Source organism: Notechis scutatus, chromosome 2, assembly GCF_049901735.1.
Source record: "Notechis scutatus isolate UNSWTSFEM ecotype Mainland chromosome 2, rNotScu1.2, whole genome shotgun sequence".
In the NCBI taxonomy this organism is placed as follows: domain Eukaryota; kingdom Metazoa; phylum Chordata; class Lepidosauria; order Squamata; family Elapidae; genus Notechis; species Notechis scutatus.
In genome coordinates, this window is record NC_142010.1 from 14,360,141 (window position 1) to 14,375,997 (window position 15,857).

Below are 15,857 nucleotides of genomic sequence, written 5' to 3' on the forward strand. Positions count from 1 at the left end.
CATTAAATGGGATATTTTCACATTTAAAGGGTTCAAAAGAAAAAGACCCAAAATGACTTTGCTTTTGTCCATTAGATTGAATTGTCAGGCTGGAATGGTGTTTTTTTTAAAAAAAAATCTTCCACTGTGCTAAAAAGAAGAAAACATCTTTTCTTTTTTTTCTCTTGTACTTCAGACTTTCTTTTCCTCTCTTTCTCCTTCCTTTAATTTCCCATTTTTCTTTGTGTTTTGTATAATAAATAAATAAGTAAAGAAGATCTTCAGACTCTAGAAAAAGTGCAGAGAAGAGCAACAAAGATGGAGGCTAAAAGATATTTTAAAAAACGGTTGCTGGAACTGGGTGTGTCTGGTCTGAGGAAAAGAAGGACGAGGGGAGACATGGTGGCATCTTCCAATATTTCAGGGGCTGCAAGAAAGAAAATTTCTCTCTCCTCTTCTCTAAATAAATATAGAAGGGACCTAATGAAAGAGGCGGAGGTGGAGTTGCATTTTTATAGATAAGAAATAACCAAATCGCTCTAGAAACGCCACAGAAGAAAGACGAAAACCTCCTTCGAGGCATTTGGGTTCATATAAAAGGGGGGAAAGAAGCACAGACTCGAAGCCTTTGTCTGACAGGGAACCATGCAGAAGGGGCCTTTCCCGCTACTCCCAAGCCCATCATCCCGGCACTCTCCCTTCCCCCTCCCGTCCGCTCCCCTTTCCCGCCGTTTCTACCACCCTGGCTCTTTCCCCAAATCCACCAGGTGGCGCCCTCCGCCAAGGGAAGGGAAGGGAACTCCAGGCTACTGGAGGGCGAACGTCAAGGCTGCCTTCCCAGAGGAAGTGATATCACTGAGCCTTGCCTCTCTAGGACTCCGTACTCGCTTTCCTCAACACCTGGGGCTCCGCAGGCGACGGTGAGGATGCGGGAGAGTCGGGGGGGGGGGCGAGTGACATTCAGATGTGACCCGGGTGAGGGAGGGGGCTCTTCCTGCGTTCCATGCTCCCCAGCCGACCTCTGCATGCGAATGGGGAGGGAGCCTGGCGGAGGCCCAGCAGGAGAGGAGAGAGGGCCAGGGGAAGAGGAGGAGGCAGGATTCGCACTAGGATCCCCAAGGGCCCGATCCTGTCTCCGGAAGGGGAGAGAAGCGGGGGGGGGGCTCTACACCTGCCTCCTTCCCGGCCCTGCTGTGGGATGGGATGGGCCCTGTGCTAGGAGGAGCCGCTTGGAGCTCAGGACAGGTTGGGGGAAGCGGGTCCAGGGGCTGAATCCCCTTTTCTGATCCTGGGCTTTGGTTTTTCTCTTCCTCCCAGATCCAGAACCTCGGAGCCCTTGGCATCCTTTGCAAGCCAGGATTTCCTCTGTGGGGGAAAGAAGGAAGGAAGAGAGGGGAAGAACTGGCAGGGATCCATCCTGCGGCCCCAGAAATGGTCCTGTAAATGAAGACGCCCTTGGAGACCCCCCAGAGTCCCTGGAGCCCTTTGGAGCTGCTCTGCCGGAGAGAGAAAGGATGGAGATACCCCCTTTGGCCAAAGAGGGGAGTGGAAAAGGCCCCGCAGTTCTTCAGCCTGAGAGCTGTGAGGAGAGCTGGACCAGACCCGGGCAGAAGGTCCTGCAGGAGGGAACCATGCTCCCTTCAGAAGTTCCGCCCTGGAACTTCATCCAATACCGTGAGGCTGAGGGTCCCCGAGGACTTTGCAGCCGACTCCATGACTTGTGCAGCCGATGGCTGAGACCAGGAAAGCACAGCAAAGCCCAGATGCTGGACCTGGTGGTTTTGGAGCATCTCCTGTTCCTTCTGCCGCCAGAGATAGAGGACTGGGTGCGGGAGTGTGGAGCAGAGAGCAGCTCCCAGGCGGTGGCCCTAGCAGAAGGCTTCCTTCTGAGCCAGGCGGAGGAGCAGAAGGAGCCTCTCCAGTGGCAGGTGGGAGATTTTAGGGAGCTCAGAAGGGAATAAATAGTGTTTGAATGCTTCACACCTCCTTCCCAAACTTCTCCCACATTCTTAATATGTGGCAATTCACCTGTTCTTGTAGGAGCCTCTGTGGCGCAGTGGTTAGAGTGCAGTACTGCAAGCTACCTCTGCAGCCAGCTGCCTACAGTTTGGCAGTTCAAATCCAACTAGGCTCAAGGTTGACTCAACCTTCCATCCTTCTGAGGTGGGTAAAATGAGGACCCAAATTGTTGAGGGCAATATGCTGACTCTGTAAACTGCTTAGAGAAGGCTGTAAACCACTATATATAAGTCTTATTGCCATTGTTTTCTCATTCAGCCACACGGATGGATATTGGGGGCCTTGAGGTTGTGTTCTGAATACAAGAATCCACTTTGTGTTGTGTGATGTACATTATTTCTGCTTCTTTCTTCCTCCTATTTGAAGTGCTGCAGTGTGGAGATCAGAAATCCTGAGGGAAAGAAGAACCCATCAAATCCCCCTCAGGAACTATTTTTCGGGAGGATCCCTTGGGAAGATCCAAGTCACGACACGTCAGGAGGTAATGGAAGATCCTCCGATTACCCATCTGTCTTACCTTCCCTCTCTCTTCTCTCCTATAGAACACCTCCTCCTATTTTGTTAATTATACATTTTGAAATTATTTATTCCTTACAGAGAAACAAAGAATGAAGCTTTCTGGTTCTTATGACGGTGATCAAACATCGGTTGAACCTCCAAATCAAGTAAGAAAGGGAAAAGATATTAGATTTCTATTCTCCCCTCAGGAAGTGAAGCGGGTGTGCAGTGGGCTCGAGCCTTCTGTTTCCCCCCCTTCTTTGTCCTGGATTATTTTTGTGTTCTTCCACAACATGTGGAGAGCAGAATAGCAGGTTCAAGTTTCTGTCGGCCAGCCTAGCTTCCTCTGGTTATCTTGTTCTGCTAGGTACTCCTCCAAGTTGGAATTTACAAGAAGTAATATTTTGAAAAGTCTTTCAAGAAGTAGGAAGAAACCTATCACAGTGCAGGAACTGCTAAAGCCCCCCCCCTTTTTTTCTTTGACTCAGAATTTTGAAAAGCTAATAAAAATAAATACATTGCCACATTACCATTTTTTAAAAGCCTTATTTATAACCTGATAAAACTTCCCCAAATATTTCCTCAGTGAAAGCAATTTTCAGATTTGCCCATTTTCTCACCTAAAATTAGGACTTGTGTGACGCACAGCCATTTAACTTAATGCATATCTCTGATTTGGGAACAATGGAACAGAATAACAGAGTTGATAGGTATCTTGAGGTCTAGTCCAGGGGCCTCCAACCTTTTGGATTTCAGGGACCACCAAACACATAATTTTAAATCCCGCGGACCACTAATATGAATTTTGACTGACAGTGTCTTGCTGACATTGGTGGGAAAGTCAGTCCCATATTCCAGAGCTGCAGTAGTCACATGACTGGCTCTTTGGTCATCCCGAAGCAACTGCTCCTTCACCCGGGTGCACCGGCCTGCCATGGACTGGAGGAGCTGCTCTGGGATGAACAAAGGGCCAGTCCTGTGACTACTGCAGTTCTGGAATATGGGACCGTCTTTCCCACCAATGTCAGCAAACCACGCTGGAGTGGATTTCCCTCCTTTCCCCCCACCCCCCATTGGTCTTACCTTCCAGTTCCAGCTTGCGTGCTCTACTCAAGGTTTGTGGTCAGTTGAAGGGTGGGGGCCAGTGGGTGCTTTGAGGGGTACATTGCGGACCACCAAAATTTTCTCATGGACCACCAGTGGTCCCCAGCCCACTGGTTGGCGACCACTGTTCTAGTCCAACTCCCTGTTCAGACAAGAAACCCTATAACATTTCAGATAAATGGCTGTCCAGTTTCTTCATAAAAACCTCCAGTATTGGAGCATCCACAATTTCTGGAGGCAAGTCATTCCCCTGATTAATTGTTCTCACTGTCAGGAAATTTCTCTTTAGTTGCCGGTTGGTTCTCTCTTTGAATAGTCTCCATCCATTGCTTCTTGGAACACTGCTATCATGTCACGCCCTAGGCCTTCTTTTCATGAAACTAGACATCCCCAGTTCCAGCAACTGTTCTTTATGTTTTAGCCTCCAGACCACTAATAGGTTTTATTGCTCTTCTCTGCCCTCTTTCTAGAGTCTAAAGACATTTTTTTCCATCTGGCAACCAAAACTGGATGCAATATTCCAAGTGTGGTCTTACCAAGGCCTTATAAAGTGATACTAACATTAACATAGTGCTGACTCATGTTTAAGTGGTTGTCCACTAGGACTCCAAGATCCCTTTTGCACTTACTATTGTTGAGCCAGGTATCATCTATTCTATGCCAGTGCATTTGGTTTTTCTTTCCTAAATGTAGAACCTTACATTTCTCACTGTTGATTTTGTTTTGTTAGATGGGGCCCAATTTGTCGATCCTTCTGTATCTCTGAGCTTATCTTCTGGAGTGTTGGTATTCCTGTCAATCTGGTCTTGTCTGCAAATTTGAAGAGTTCCCCTTCTATCCTCTTGACTAAATCAATGATGAACAGATCTTGAAAATCCTGCTGTTGTGTTTTTTTTTCCTGTGTTCAGGAGAGTCTTGTGTCCTTCGAGGAGGTGGCTGTGTATTTCTCTGAGGAGGAATGGTCTCAGCTGGATCCTGACCAGAAATCACTGCATTGGGAAGTCATGCTTGAAAACCATAGGAACCTGGTCTCTCTGGGTAAGAGTTTCCTAGTCCCCAATCAAGAAGAAAGATTATGGTTTTTTTTTATTTAAAAACCACTGGTCAGATATTGTCTCCTGGGAGGGAGAAGAAAAGGATCTGGCGTTGTCATGCTCCAATGTCTCTTTGCTTAGATGCTTTCTATGCCATTTCTCATTGTATTGTCCTATTTCTATTTGAACTTCTCTGTGGAGGCTGAAAAGAAAGAGGTGTGCTTTTATGTGTCTTCTGGAGGTCGTATGAGAGGAGTGTGTTGTCATTTGTCCTCTGAAATCTCCCCAAATTGTGTGAGAACAGAACTTTCACCCCTAGGCCATGGAAGAGCATTCTCCCAATCCACTGGAAGCCCGAAACAAGAAGTTCCAGGAGGCCACGACCACCATGGCCATGCCTACCCAGCAACCGGGCAACGAACCGGTTGCTGGGATTTTTGAATCCCACCCGATTGTAGGGTACAGGCAATCCCCAAGTTACAACAGTTCACTTAGCGACCGTTCTAAGTTACGACTAGCCCTCCCCCATGTATTGGAGACCCACTCCTGAAATTATGAGTGTTGTAGCACCACGGCCATTGTTCACACTTATGAATGACAGCAGAGTTGCTGTAACGTTCACCCTACCTATTCTCCCACCCTATCCCGCCATGACTTACCATATTTTTCAGACTATAAGACACTTTTCCCCCCCAAAATTGGGTGGAAATGTCTGTGCGTCTTATGGAGTGAATACATGCCTCTTTTTGGCCTCTCAAACCCTCCATGTGCCCCGTTTTTGCCCCCAGCAATCCAGAAGCACTCTGCAGGCCAGAAATGGGCCCACACAAAGGGCTTGGGAGGCCAAAAATGGGCCCTTTTTTTGGCATGTAGAGTGCTCCTGGATGCCAGGGAGGGCAAAAATGGGACGCGCCAAAGCCAAAACCTATTTTTTTCTTGTTTTCCTTCTCTAAACCTAGGTGCGTCTTATAGTTCGAAAAATACGGTACCTTGCAACAATGTGGCAAGCCATCGACTTCAGTGCATAGAAAAAAGAGGCCTAGAGTAGTGAGAGACACATAAGATCAGTAGTGGGAAATTTAGCACTACTGATCTCACGTGATCTCGTACTACAGTGCTTTAGGCCTCTGTTCTGTGCTAACCAAGGCCTGCATGAAATCCAGGGCAAAATGCTTTTCAAAGAGAGGGAAGGCCTCTTCATTTTAAAAGACTTTTGCTCTGGATCTCGTGCAGTCCTCAGTCCTTAAAAGAACACAGGCCTAAAGTATTGCAGTGCTCCAATAAATCTTAAGTTTTCTCCTAATTCCTCCATGGATGTTTTCCCTGATTATTATGAAATTCAATGTGAAAAAAAGTAAGGTTCTACATTCAAGACAAAAAAAATATGCACAGGCACAGTATATGTGGTACCTTGCTCAATAGGAGTAACTGTGAGAGGAACTCTGAGTCTAGTGGACAACCATTTAAATATGAGCCCGCCATGTGCAGCAGCTGCCAAAAAAACCAACACAGGTCTAGGCTGCATTAAGAGGGACAGAATCAAGATCACTTGAAGTGTTAATACCAGTTTATAAGGCCTTGATAAGACCACACTTGAAATATTGCATCCAGTTTTGGTTGCCAGATGTAAAAAAGATGTTGAGACTCTAGAAAGAGTGCAGAGAAGAGCAACAATGATGATTAGCAGACTGGAGACTAAAACATAAAGAAAGATTACTGGAATTGAGTATGTCTAGTTTAATGAAAAGAAAGACTAGGGGAGACATGATAGCAGTGTTCCGATATCTATGGCTGCCACAAAGAAGAGGGAGTCAAGCTATTCTCCAAAGCACCTGAGGATAGGACAAGAAGCAATGGGTGGAAACTAATCAAGGAGAGAAGCAACTTAGGACTAAGGAGAATTTCCTGACAGTTATAACAATCAGTGGAACAACTTGCCTTCATAAGGTGTGAATGCTCCAACACTGGAAGATTTTAAGATGTTGGATAACGATTTGTCTGAAGTGGCGTAGGTTTCCTGCCTAAGCAGGGGGTTGGACTAGAAGACCTTCAACCTCCCTTCCAACTCTGTTATTGTATTCTATTCCTTAACTCAAAACTGATTCTGAGATTTGCATATATATATATATGCAACCCCCCAACCAATCAGAACACAGCCAAACCCCCAACCAATGAGAACACACCCCCACCCAATCAGAACACAGCCAAGCCCCCAACCAATCAAGTCACACCCCACTAGCAGTTAAAAGGAAGAAGCAGCTGCAAACTCACATCACTCTGAGAAGCACAGAGCTGAAGACAGAAGCCTGAAGATGATGAATGAGACTTCATCGAAACGTTGCCTAGATACTTCCAATCTTACGCGGAGAAAACCCAAATAACTAAAGATCCACATACAAATACCGAGATACCTGAGAATATATATATATATATATATATATATATATAGAGAGAGAGAGAGAGAGAGAGAGAGAGAGAGATAATTGTAAAGAAAGATATGTTTTCTAGATATTTTCAAAGCTTTCATGATTCATGAATATACAAACGATCATGTTTATATCACACCACTGCAGACATGTAAACATATAACCTAATGGAATTTTGGAGAAATTCAGAAGGAAATTCACTTGACTTTCTACACTTTGATCTTTTTCTCTAACCTTGTCATCATTTTCATTTCCCTTTTGCTTTGAAGGTAATAATGGGCAGGAGAATCAAGATTCCTCTGAACTGTCCCAAGTGATCAATGCTAAAGATGGAACAGAGAAGTTTGGAATTCGAATGGAATTTGAAAGCCATGAGAGAAACCAGTCAAAGATTTGGAATCAGGAAAGCTCATCTTACACTGATGCTCCAATGCAAGACTTTCTTGCCCAAGAAGAGAAAATAAGGAAAAAATATACTGGAAAAAGTGTGAAGCTATTCAAAGGTACAGTACAAGTAAATGAAAACTATTTAACCCAAAACAAAGGAGAAGATGCTATAAGAAGACACAATGGACAAAATTACAATGGGACATTCATTCTTTCTCTTGGGAATAACTTCCTTACAGCTCAAAAAGTGATTGACACAAAAGAGAAGCCTTATAAATGTTTGGAATGTGGAAAATGTTTTAGAACAAGCACGGAACTTACTATCCATAAAAGGATCCATTCAGGAGAGAAACCATATAAATGTTTAGAGTGTGGAAAGACATTTGCTCATAGCAGTAATCTTATTTCCCATAAAAGGATCCACTCGGGAGTGAAACCATATAAATGCATAGAGTGTGGAAAGACCTTTGCTCATAGAAGTACACTTACTTCCCATGAAAGAATTCACACAGGGAAAAAACCATATAAATGCATGGAGTGTGGAAAGACCTTTGGTGAAAAACGTAATCTTATTTCCCATAAGATGATCCACAAAGGAGAGAAGCCGTATAGATGCATGGAGTGTGGAAAGACCTTCGGTGAAAAACGTAATCTTATTTCCCATAAGATCATCCACACAGAGGAGAAGCCATATAAATGCATGGAGTGTGGAAAGACCTTTGCTTATAGTAGAAGACTTACCATCCACAAAAAGCTCCACACAGGAGAAAAACCATTTAAATGCATAGAGTGTGGAAAGACCTTTGCTCTGAGCAGTAGACTTATTATCCACAAAAAGATCCACACAGGAGAGAAACCATTTAAATGTATGGAATGTGGAAAGACCTTTGCTTTAAGAGGTAATCTTATTTCCCATCTGATGATCCACACAGGAGAGAAGCCATATAAATGTATGGAGTGTGGAAAGACATTTACTCATGGCAGTGGACTTAAAAGACACAAAATGATCCACTCAGGAGAAAAACCATATAAATGCATGGAGTGTGGAAAGACCTTTGCTCTGAGAAGTAGACTTACTATCCACAAAAAGATCCACACAGGAGAGAAACCATTTAAATGCATAGAGTGTGGAAAGACCTTTGCTCTGAGCAGTAGACTTACTATTCACAAAAAAATCCACACAGGAGAGAAACCATTTAAATGCATGGAATGTGGAAAGACCTTTGCTCTGAGCAGTAACCTTACTATCCACAAAAAGATCCACACAGGAGAGAAGCCATATAAATGCATGGAGTGTGGAAAGACGTTTACTGATCGTAGTGGACTTACAAGCCACAAAAAGATCCACTCAGGAGAGAAACCATATAAATGCATGGAGTGTGGGAAGAACTTTGCTCGGAGCAGTGACCTTAGAAGCCACAAAATGCTCCACACAGGAGAGAAACCATTTAAATGCATAGAATGTGGGAAGACATTTGCCCGGAGCAGTGACCTTAGAAGCCACAAAACACTCCACACAGGAGAGAAACCATTTAAATGCATGGAGTGTGGAAAGACTTTTGCTGAAAGAGGTAATCTTATTTCCCATAAGATGATCCATACAGGAGAGAAGCCGTATAAATGCATGGAGTGTGGAAAGACGTTTAGTCATGGCAGTGGACTTAGACGACACAAAATGACCCACTCAGGAGAGAAACCTTATAAATGTACGGAGTGTGGAAAGACTTTTGCTCGAAGATTTAGTCTTATTTCCCATAAGATGATCCACACAGGGGAGAAGCCGTATAAATGCATGGAGTGTGGAAAGATGTTTACTCATGGCAGTGGTCTTAGAAGACACAAAAAGATCCACTCAGGAGAGAAGCCATTTAAATGCATGGAATGTGGAAAGACCTTTGCTGAAAGAGGTAATCTTATTTCCCATAAAAGAACCCACACAGGGGAGAAGCCATATAAATGCATGGAGTGTGGAAAGACCTTTGCTCAAAAACGTAATCTTATTTCTCATAAGATGATCCACACGGAAGAAGCCATATAAATGCATGGAATGTTGAAAGAGTTTTGCTCTGAGTGGTCATTTTCTCATAAAAGGATCCATGTTTGGGAGAAACTATAGCAACAGCCAATTCCACCTAGAGTTATATACCACTTCACAATGCTTTACCACACTTTCTGAGCAGTTTACAAAGTCAGCATTATGGTCGCCAACAATCTGGGTCCTCATTTTAGCAACCTCAAAAGGGTGAATCAACCATGAATCGGTCAGGATCGAACTCTCGGCTGTGGACAATTAGCCTGTAGTACTGCATTCTAACTGCCTACCTATCATGTCTCTCTAGATTTGTACATGTATGTATATTGTGTCTTTCTGGTCCAAATGAGAGAAGGTTGAATCCAACAAAATGAAACTATGTGGAGAAAAGTAAATTTTACACCTGGGCAGGAAAAACATTACAGGAAACCTGGCTCAAAAACAGTAACTGTGAGAGGGACCTTGGTAGTCCAAATGGATGATCAGTTAAACATCAGTTACCTATGTGTGTGGCAGCAGCCAAAAAAGCTAATATAATCCTTGATTATATAAACAGATGTATTGAATCAAAATCACATGAAGTATTAGTACTGTTTTATAAAGCCTCAGTAAGGCCACACCTGGAATACTGCATCCAGATTTGATCATCACATTACAAAAGAGATGTTTAGATTTTGGAGAAAGTGCAAACAAGAACAGCTAAGATGATTAACGGCCTGAAGACTATAACACATGAACGTTTTCAGGATTTGGGGGTGGCTAGTCTGCAGAAAAGAAGGATTAAGAGTGACATGATAGCAGTATTCCAGTACTTGAGAGGCTGCCACAAAGAGGAGGGGGGCAATTTATTTTCCAAAGCACCAGAGGGCAGGACAAGAAATAATGCATGTAAAATAATCAAGGAGAGAAGCAACCTCGAATTAATGAGAATCTTCCTTAAAGTGAAGACAATTAACCATTGGAACAGCTTTCCTTCAGACATTGCAGTTGCTTCATCAATGGACGTTTTAAAAAAGAGACTTTGATAAGTCACTTGTCTGAAAGTGATCCTATAGGAATATCAATAGATCCTGAAATAGTATAGGATCTCCTGCTTGAGCCCAAAGTGCGGGTAGGGGTGCCATCCCTCAAAGACTTGTATCGGGCTTAGGACTTCAGGCACCAGGGCTCCGTCAATTCCTAGATGGACAGAAGGAGAAAGCTGTGTCTCTGGGGGAGGGGGGGTGTCTTTAAAAAGAAAAGAAAAATCTTCTTGCAATTCATAGTGGATCCAGAAGTGAATTAAAATCTCTCTCCAGCAACTCCCATCTCATCAAATTGGAACCCCAAAATGTTATCAGTAGATTTTTGTCTAAAATTAGGTGAATTTTGGGTTGGGCCATAAAAATGATTCATGCCATCTGGTAGTTTGTTTACCTACTAAAAAAATCTATACGAGTTAAAGATGTTTTTAATAAAATGCCAAATTGAAACTTCAATTTTCACTGATTTAAAAATGCTCTATCAGTTTTGTTGCTGAAATATTTTTTCTCTTCCAGAATTTGCATTTCTTGTTCAAACAAATAGTCACGATTTTCACTTTGTAAAGCCACTGCCTTTTTTTTTAGCTATTCCACAAAGATCTTTAATGTTCCCAGATGCAAATGGGCTTATTATGAAAAAACAACCCACACCTGAAATGTTCTTTGTCAGGGTGGCAACCAGATTAAATCCCTACTTTAAGTTAGAAATAAAAAATTGAATGTTCTTCAGCATTATAGAATTAACAGTTATTAAAAACAATCCCTCAAGAAAGAGAAACATTGTTAGCAAAGTATTCTGAGCTGGAGCGGACCTTTTAAAGACCCTCCTAGAGTTGTGCCAGTTGGAGCATTTGCTGAAGCGAGGATTAAGAGGGATCCTCCAAAGCTCTGCTGTGATCTTGGGATCTGCCTGATCTCCTCAGTCCTAATTGCCACCCCTTACCCTATCCCAAGAGCCCCCCTCTGAATTCTTGACCCCCTCATCCTGGGCTTGATAGTGAGAGAGGGGAAGTTTTGGAAACTAATTTGAAGCTGAAATCTCAGGGGAATCCACCAAATTGGAAGAAAAAAGGGGAACTCAGACACAAAACAGGAGATGTAGAAACCAGCCAGTCAAAAAGGGAATCGGATGCTCAAAGCATGAGAAAGAAACAAGGTAAAGGTGGAACCCAAAGGCTGGTGTGACAATATTGGAATCATTGAAACTTTGTGGAAGGAAACACTTAACTGGAAGGTGCAACTGAAGAGATTTAATGTGGAGGAATTGCATAGCAACTGTCCAAAGGAAGTGGGAGACACTGACAGAAACTTGTAGTTTTATATAAATAAATGTATTTAGCATCTACATTCACAGCAGGGAAGACGGAGGTAAATCAAAAATAGCGCAGAAGAAAAAGGTGGGGAAAAGGGAAACGCCCCCTTTCCACTTGCAGCAACCAATCAGAGCACAGATCCCCTCTGGTGGGAGCCCCGCCCTCACTCAGCCACAACTGGGTGTTTGGGACCTTTGTCCCCTTCTCCGGCTATTAAATTGGATATTTTCACATTTATTCAAAAGAAAAAGACCCAAAATGAGGCCATCCTTGTCAAATAACGAGATAAAAGCTAATTTGATTCCTGGCTTCGAGCTTAACCTGGCTGCTACCTATCTACCTCTTTGGCCTGCTTCAAGCTGATACCTCATTTTATCAACTTCAAAGTTCCCTCATGTGTTGCATATGTACAGTAATGCCATATCTGATCTCTATAAGGTTACCTGCTTTCTGTTTTTACCTCAGGTTACCTCAGCATAGAATAGGGAGACATTACCTCAGACGGTGATTTGAGAAGAGGAGGCAGAATAATACTGAATTCTTTCCTGAGGTAAAATTGGCCCGAAAATTGACCTAGGCGCCCAGAAGCGCAAAAGAAGAAACGGGCGGGAAAGGGACGGATGGCCCGTGAGGAGAATCGCCCAAACAGCATCGGGATGAGGGACGAACCACCGGGGGGAGGCCTTTTATTTCAGATTTTAGTCGGTTTCTCAGGCTGAACAGATGAAATCAGGCCGTGTGGGTCGCCATTTCGACTTTTTTGACCGCCGAGTGCTGGTGTAGAAGGTTCCTGCGTAGCCTTCATTATGGAAAAGGCGGCGCCGGGAAGCAGCACCGCGAGAGGCCTTTTATTCGCGTGTCGGCGTGTTCAGAATACTCGGGAGGCGGGGCGAGAAGCCCTCGGAAGGCTGACGGGAGAATTCTGGGAGTTGAAGTCTCGGAAAGCGGCTGTTGGGGGGCGGGGCGGAAGGCAAAAGGCAGCGCGCGGGGCAACCGCTTCCGTCGCCAAACAGGGTCGCCGTGCGCGCTCCTGTGGCCGGAGCGGTGTCGGGGGGGAGCGCGCAGCAGCGGCGGCGATGGCGGTTCCTCGGGGTCGCGGCGGCGGAGGCGGAGGTTTCCCCGGAGCGGCTGGCCGAGGTGGAGGCTCTGCTGGCGGAGCGGGTGTCGGAGCCGGTGCGGGCGCGTTGGCGCTGGGAGGTCAACCTGGGCCAGCCGAACCTGCAGCGGTTCCGGGCGCAGCTGAGCGAGGCTCGCCGAGGCAGGGACGCCCTGCTGGCCCGGGGCGCAGCACTCTCGGAGGCGGAGCAGCAGCGGCTCCAGGGTTTCCTGAGGCTGGAGATGGCGCTGCTCCGTTGGTTCCAGGCGCGCGCCGAGCGCGAGGCGGCCCGGCGGGCCCGGCGGAGAAAGCCCGGCAGCGGTACGGGTGGAGCGGCCGCGCCTGCCGCGGGCGGCGGGGGATCTGCGGCGCCGCCGGCCCTGGCCAAGGAGGAGGAGGAGGCGCCGAGCGAGGACAAAGAGTCGCCGGTACCGGCCGAGCCAGCAGCCGCAGCCGCAGCCGCGCCCACCACTTCGGCGGAGAAGGTGACGGCTCTGCGGGAGGCGCTCCTGGGCGTGGTGGCGGAGCTGGAGGCGGCCGAGGGCCGGGGGCGGCCGGTGCGCGCCGCGCGGAAGCTGGAAGTGGCCCTGGCGGCGTTCCTGGACGACCAGCTCTGGGAGAGCCTGCGGGAGTTGGGCCGGGCGGTGCGGAAGGAAGGGCGCATCCGGGCCCGGCAACTGCTGGCCCTGCGGGAGGCCCTGGAGGAAGAAGGCTGGGCCGAGAACGCCGATGCGTTGCGGAGGGAGCTGGAGGGGCTGCGCACCGGCCTTCAGGAGGCGTCGCTGGAAGGGCTACAGCCGATGCTGGAAAAGGCCGAGGCGCTGCTGCGGAAGACGGACTGCTGGGAGGTGGCCTGCCTGGAGAAGGGCTTGTGGGCAGGCCGTCTGGAGGAGGCTGAGACGGCCCGGAGAGAAGCTGAAGCCTTTCGCCGGACCCTCCGGCAGGTGCCCCTGGGGCAGGGGGAGGCAGCCCTGCGAAGAGCTGCCCGGGAGGCGCCTGTGAAGGAGGCGCATGTCCTGTGGAAGAAAGCGGCGGCCCTGGAGACGCAGGTGCTGGCATTCTGGTCAGACACGCTGACGCAGGCGGAGGTGCTGCTGGCCCAGGTGGACTCCCTGAGGAGTGCCCTGCAGAACTCCTCCCTAAAGGAAGCCCTCTGGGAGAAGGTGGAGGAGCTGCAGGATGCCTTGCGGGAAACCACCAGGGAGAAGGTCGGCCTCCTGCCCTTGGACATTTGGGGCAAGAGCCCACGGGAGATGTGCAGCCGCCTGTATCAACTCTGCCAGGATTGGCTGCAGCCAGAGAAGAAGACCAAGGCACAGATGCTGGACCTGGTGATCCTGGAGCAGCTGCTGGCCGTGCTTCCTGCAGAGATGGCCAGCTGGGTGCGGGAGTGTGGAGCGGAGACCAGCGCCCAGGCGGTGGCCTTGGCCGAAGGCTTCCTGTTGAGCCAGGCAGAGAAGCAGCAGCTGGAAGAGCTGCAGGTGAGAGAACACCCTCTCTGAAGCTATGCATTAATCAAGAATATCTTTGAATTGAGCATTTTCTCCATTTTTCCCCAGAATATGTATTTGGGCCACTTGCTCCATTGTTCCATCTTGTTATGATATGTACAAAATAACCCTTGATTAACAGGGATATGCACATGGAAACGTTTATTAGTTATGAATTATTCATTCATAACTATTCAGCCACACACAGATACACTAAATTGAGTTAAAGTTTACTTTAAGAAATAGCACAGGCCAATAAACGTTTTACAGTCCAAAGAATATCCAATTACAAAGTCTTCTTACTTGTTGCCTTTGTCATTTCCAGTAAACAAAAATATCAAAGTATAAGCACAACAGAGCACCTTAGATAGCAACAGAATGTCAGAGAGACAGAATGTCAGAGAGACAGAATGTCAGAGAGAGCAAGCCATGATCTCTAGCTCCCTCTTATGGCAATTTACAATACAATCAACCAATTGGAATCAATACAGTGATTTTGTCTTAAAGCTACCAACATACATTGTTGGTTTATATATTGCCAACCCAACTAATTCATGGACAGATTCCTAACACATCTGCATCAAGGGGTTGCAGAGTCTGCAAAGTTGAGAAATTTTATCTGAACCTTCATTTCTCTTTTCCATCTCCAGGTACGTCAGATGCAGCAGCCCTTTCTGGAAGCCATCCCGAGGCATCCTAAAGGGATCAAGGATCTGTCATATGTCTCTCAACAGCTGCCTTTCAGGGAGATCCCCCAAGAAGATCCAGGTTGGGACACCTCAGGAGGTAAAGGGAGTCTTTCAAAGGAACCTGACATTCTCAAGAAATATCTCAATGTTCTTCACGTAATATTTGAAATTCTGCTTTAGTTCAGTGAAAGTCCCATGCAGGAAATCAAATTATGCCTTTGCTGTTTCTAGGATCATCACCTTTTCCTGGTGGAACTGAAAGAATGGCTGAACCTCCAGTTCAGGTAGGAGAGAAACATTTAGGAGATCACTTGGGGTCCCCTTTCCCCCTGGGACTCAACAGCATTACTGCTCTTTAAGCAGCCTGAAATGGAATGTGGCAGAATTAATTAGGAGATCCCTTTCAAGTCATGCTTGCTCTTATCAACTGGCACAGGGATCCAAGAGTGGTATCCAACCCTGGGGGTGGTTGGTGGCTGAAGGATGTTCCCTCCCTCTTTTTAACTCTTTGATCTTGTCTTTTTTGTATGGATTGCATAGTTTCTTATCTGTAAACTGCCCAGTCACTTTAATAGTAAATATTTATAATTTGGGTTAATAAATCATACCAGACAAACAATCAGAAAACAATACTGTGATTCAGGAGCTGTCAAGAGGAAACCATCCCCCTCCACCATCCAACACTGGCCAGGCAAGGTACTGTATAAAAACAGAGAGAAAACCTCACTCACTTGTGTTGATAATGTTGTCTAGCCAGGTAATGAAATG

The 15,857-nt window shown here is 46.3% G+C and overlaps 4 protein-coding genes across 5 annotated transcripts in view; 2 read left to right on the forward strand and 2 right to left on the reverse strand.

Moving 5' to 3' along the window:
- LOC113427630 (uncharacterized) overlaps window positions 1-15,857 on the reverse strand; it is a 182,353-nt gene that overhangs the window by 146,442 nt on the left and 20,054 nt on the right. The window lies entirely within an intron of this gene.
- Window positions 1-15,857, reverse strand: part of LOC113427353 (uncharacterized) — a 256,359-nt gene that overhangs the window by 128,628 nt on the left and 111,874 nt on the right.
- On the forward strand, window positions 823-10,957 carry LOC113427627 (uncharacterized). The gene is made up of 6 exons (XM_087953418.1): window positions 823-899; window positions 1,297-1,907; window positions 2,365-2,479; window positions 2,596-2,663; window positions 4,509-4,638; window positions 7,330-10,957. The coding sequence occupies exons 2-6, from the start codon at window positions 1,494-1,496 to the stop codon at window positions 9,483-9,485; spliced, it is 2,883 nt and encodes a 960-aa protein (XP_087809544.1). The 5' UTR covers window positions 823-899; window positions 1,297-1,493; the 3' UTR covers window positions 9,486-10,957.
- LOC113427628 (uncharacterized) lies at window positions 12,494-15,825 on the forward strand. Its single transcript, XM_087953518.1, has 3 exons — window positions 12,494-14,391; window positions 15,051-15,186; window positions 15,321-15,825. The coding sequence occupies exons 1-3, from the start codon at window positions 13,153-13,155 to the stop codon at window positions 15,446-15,448; spliced, it is 1,503 nt and encodes a 500-aa protein (XP_087809644.1). The 5' UTR covers window positions 12,494-13,152; the 3' UTR covers window positions 15,449-15,825.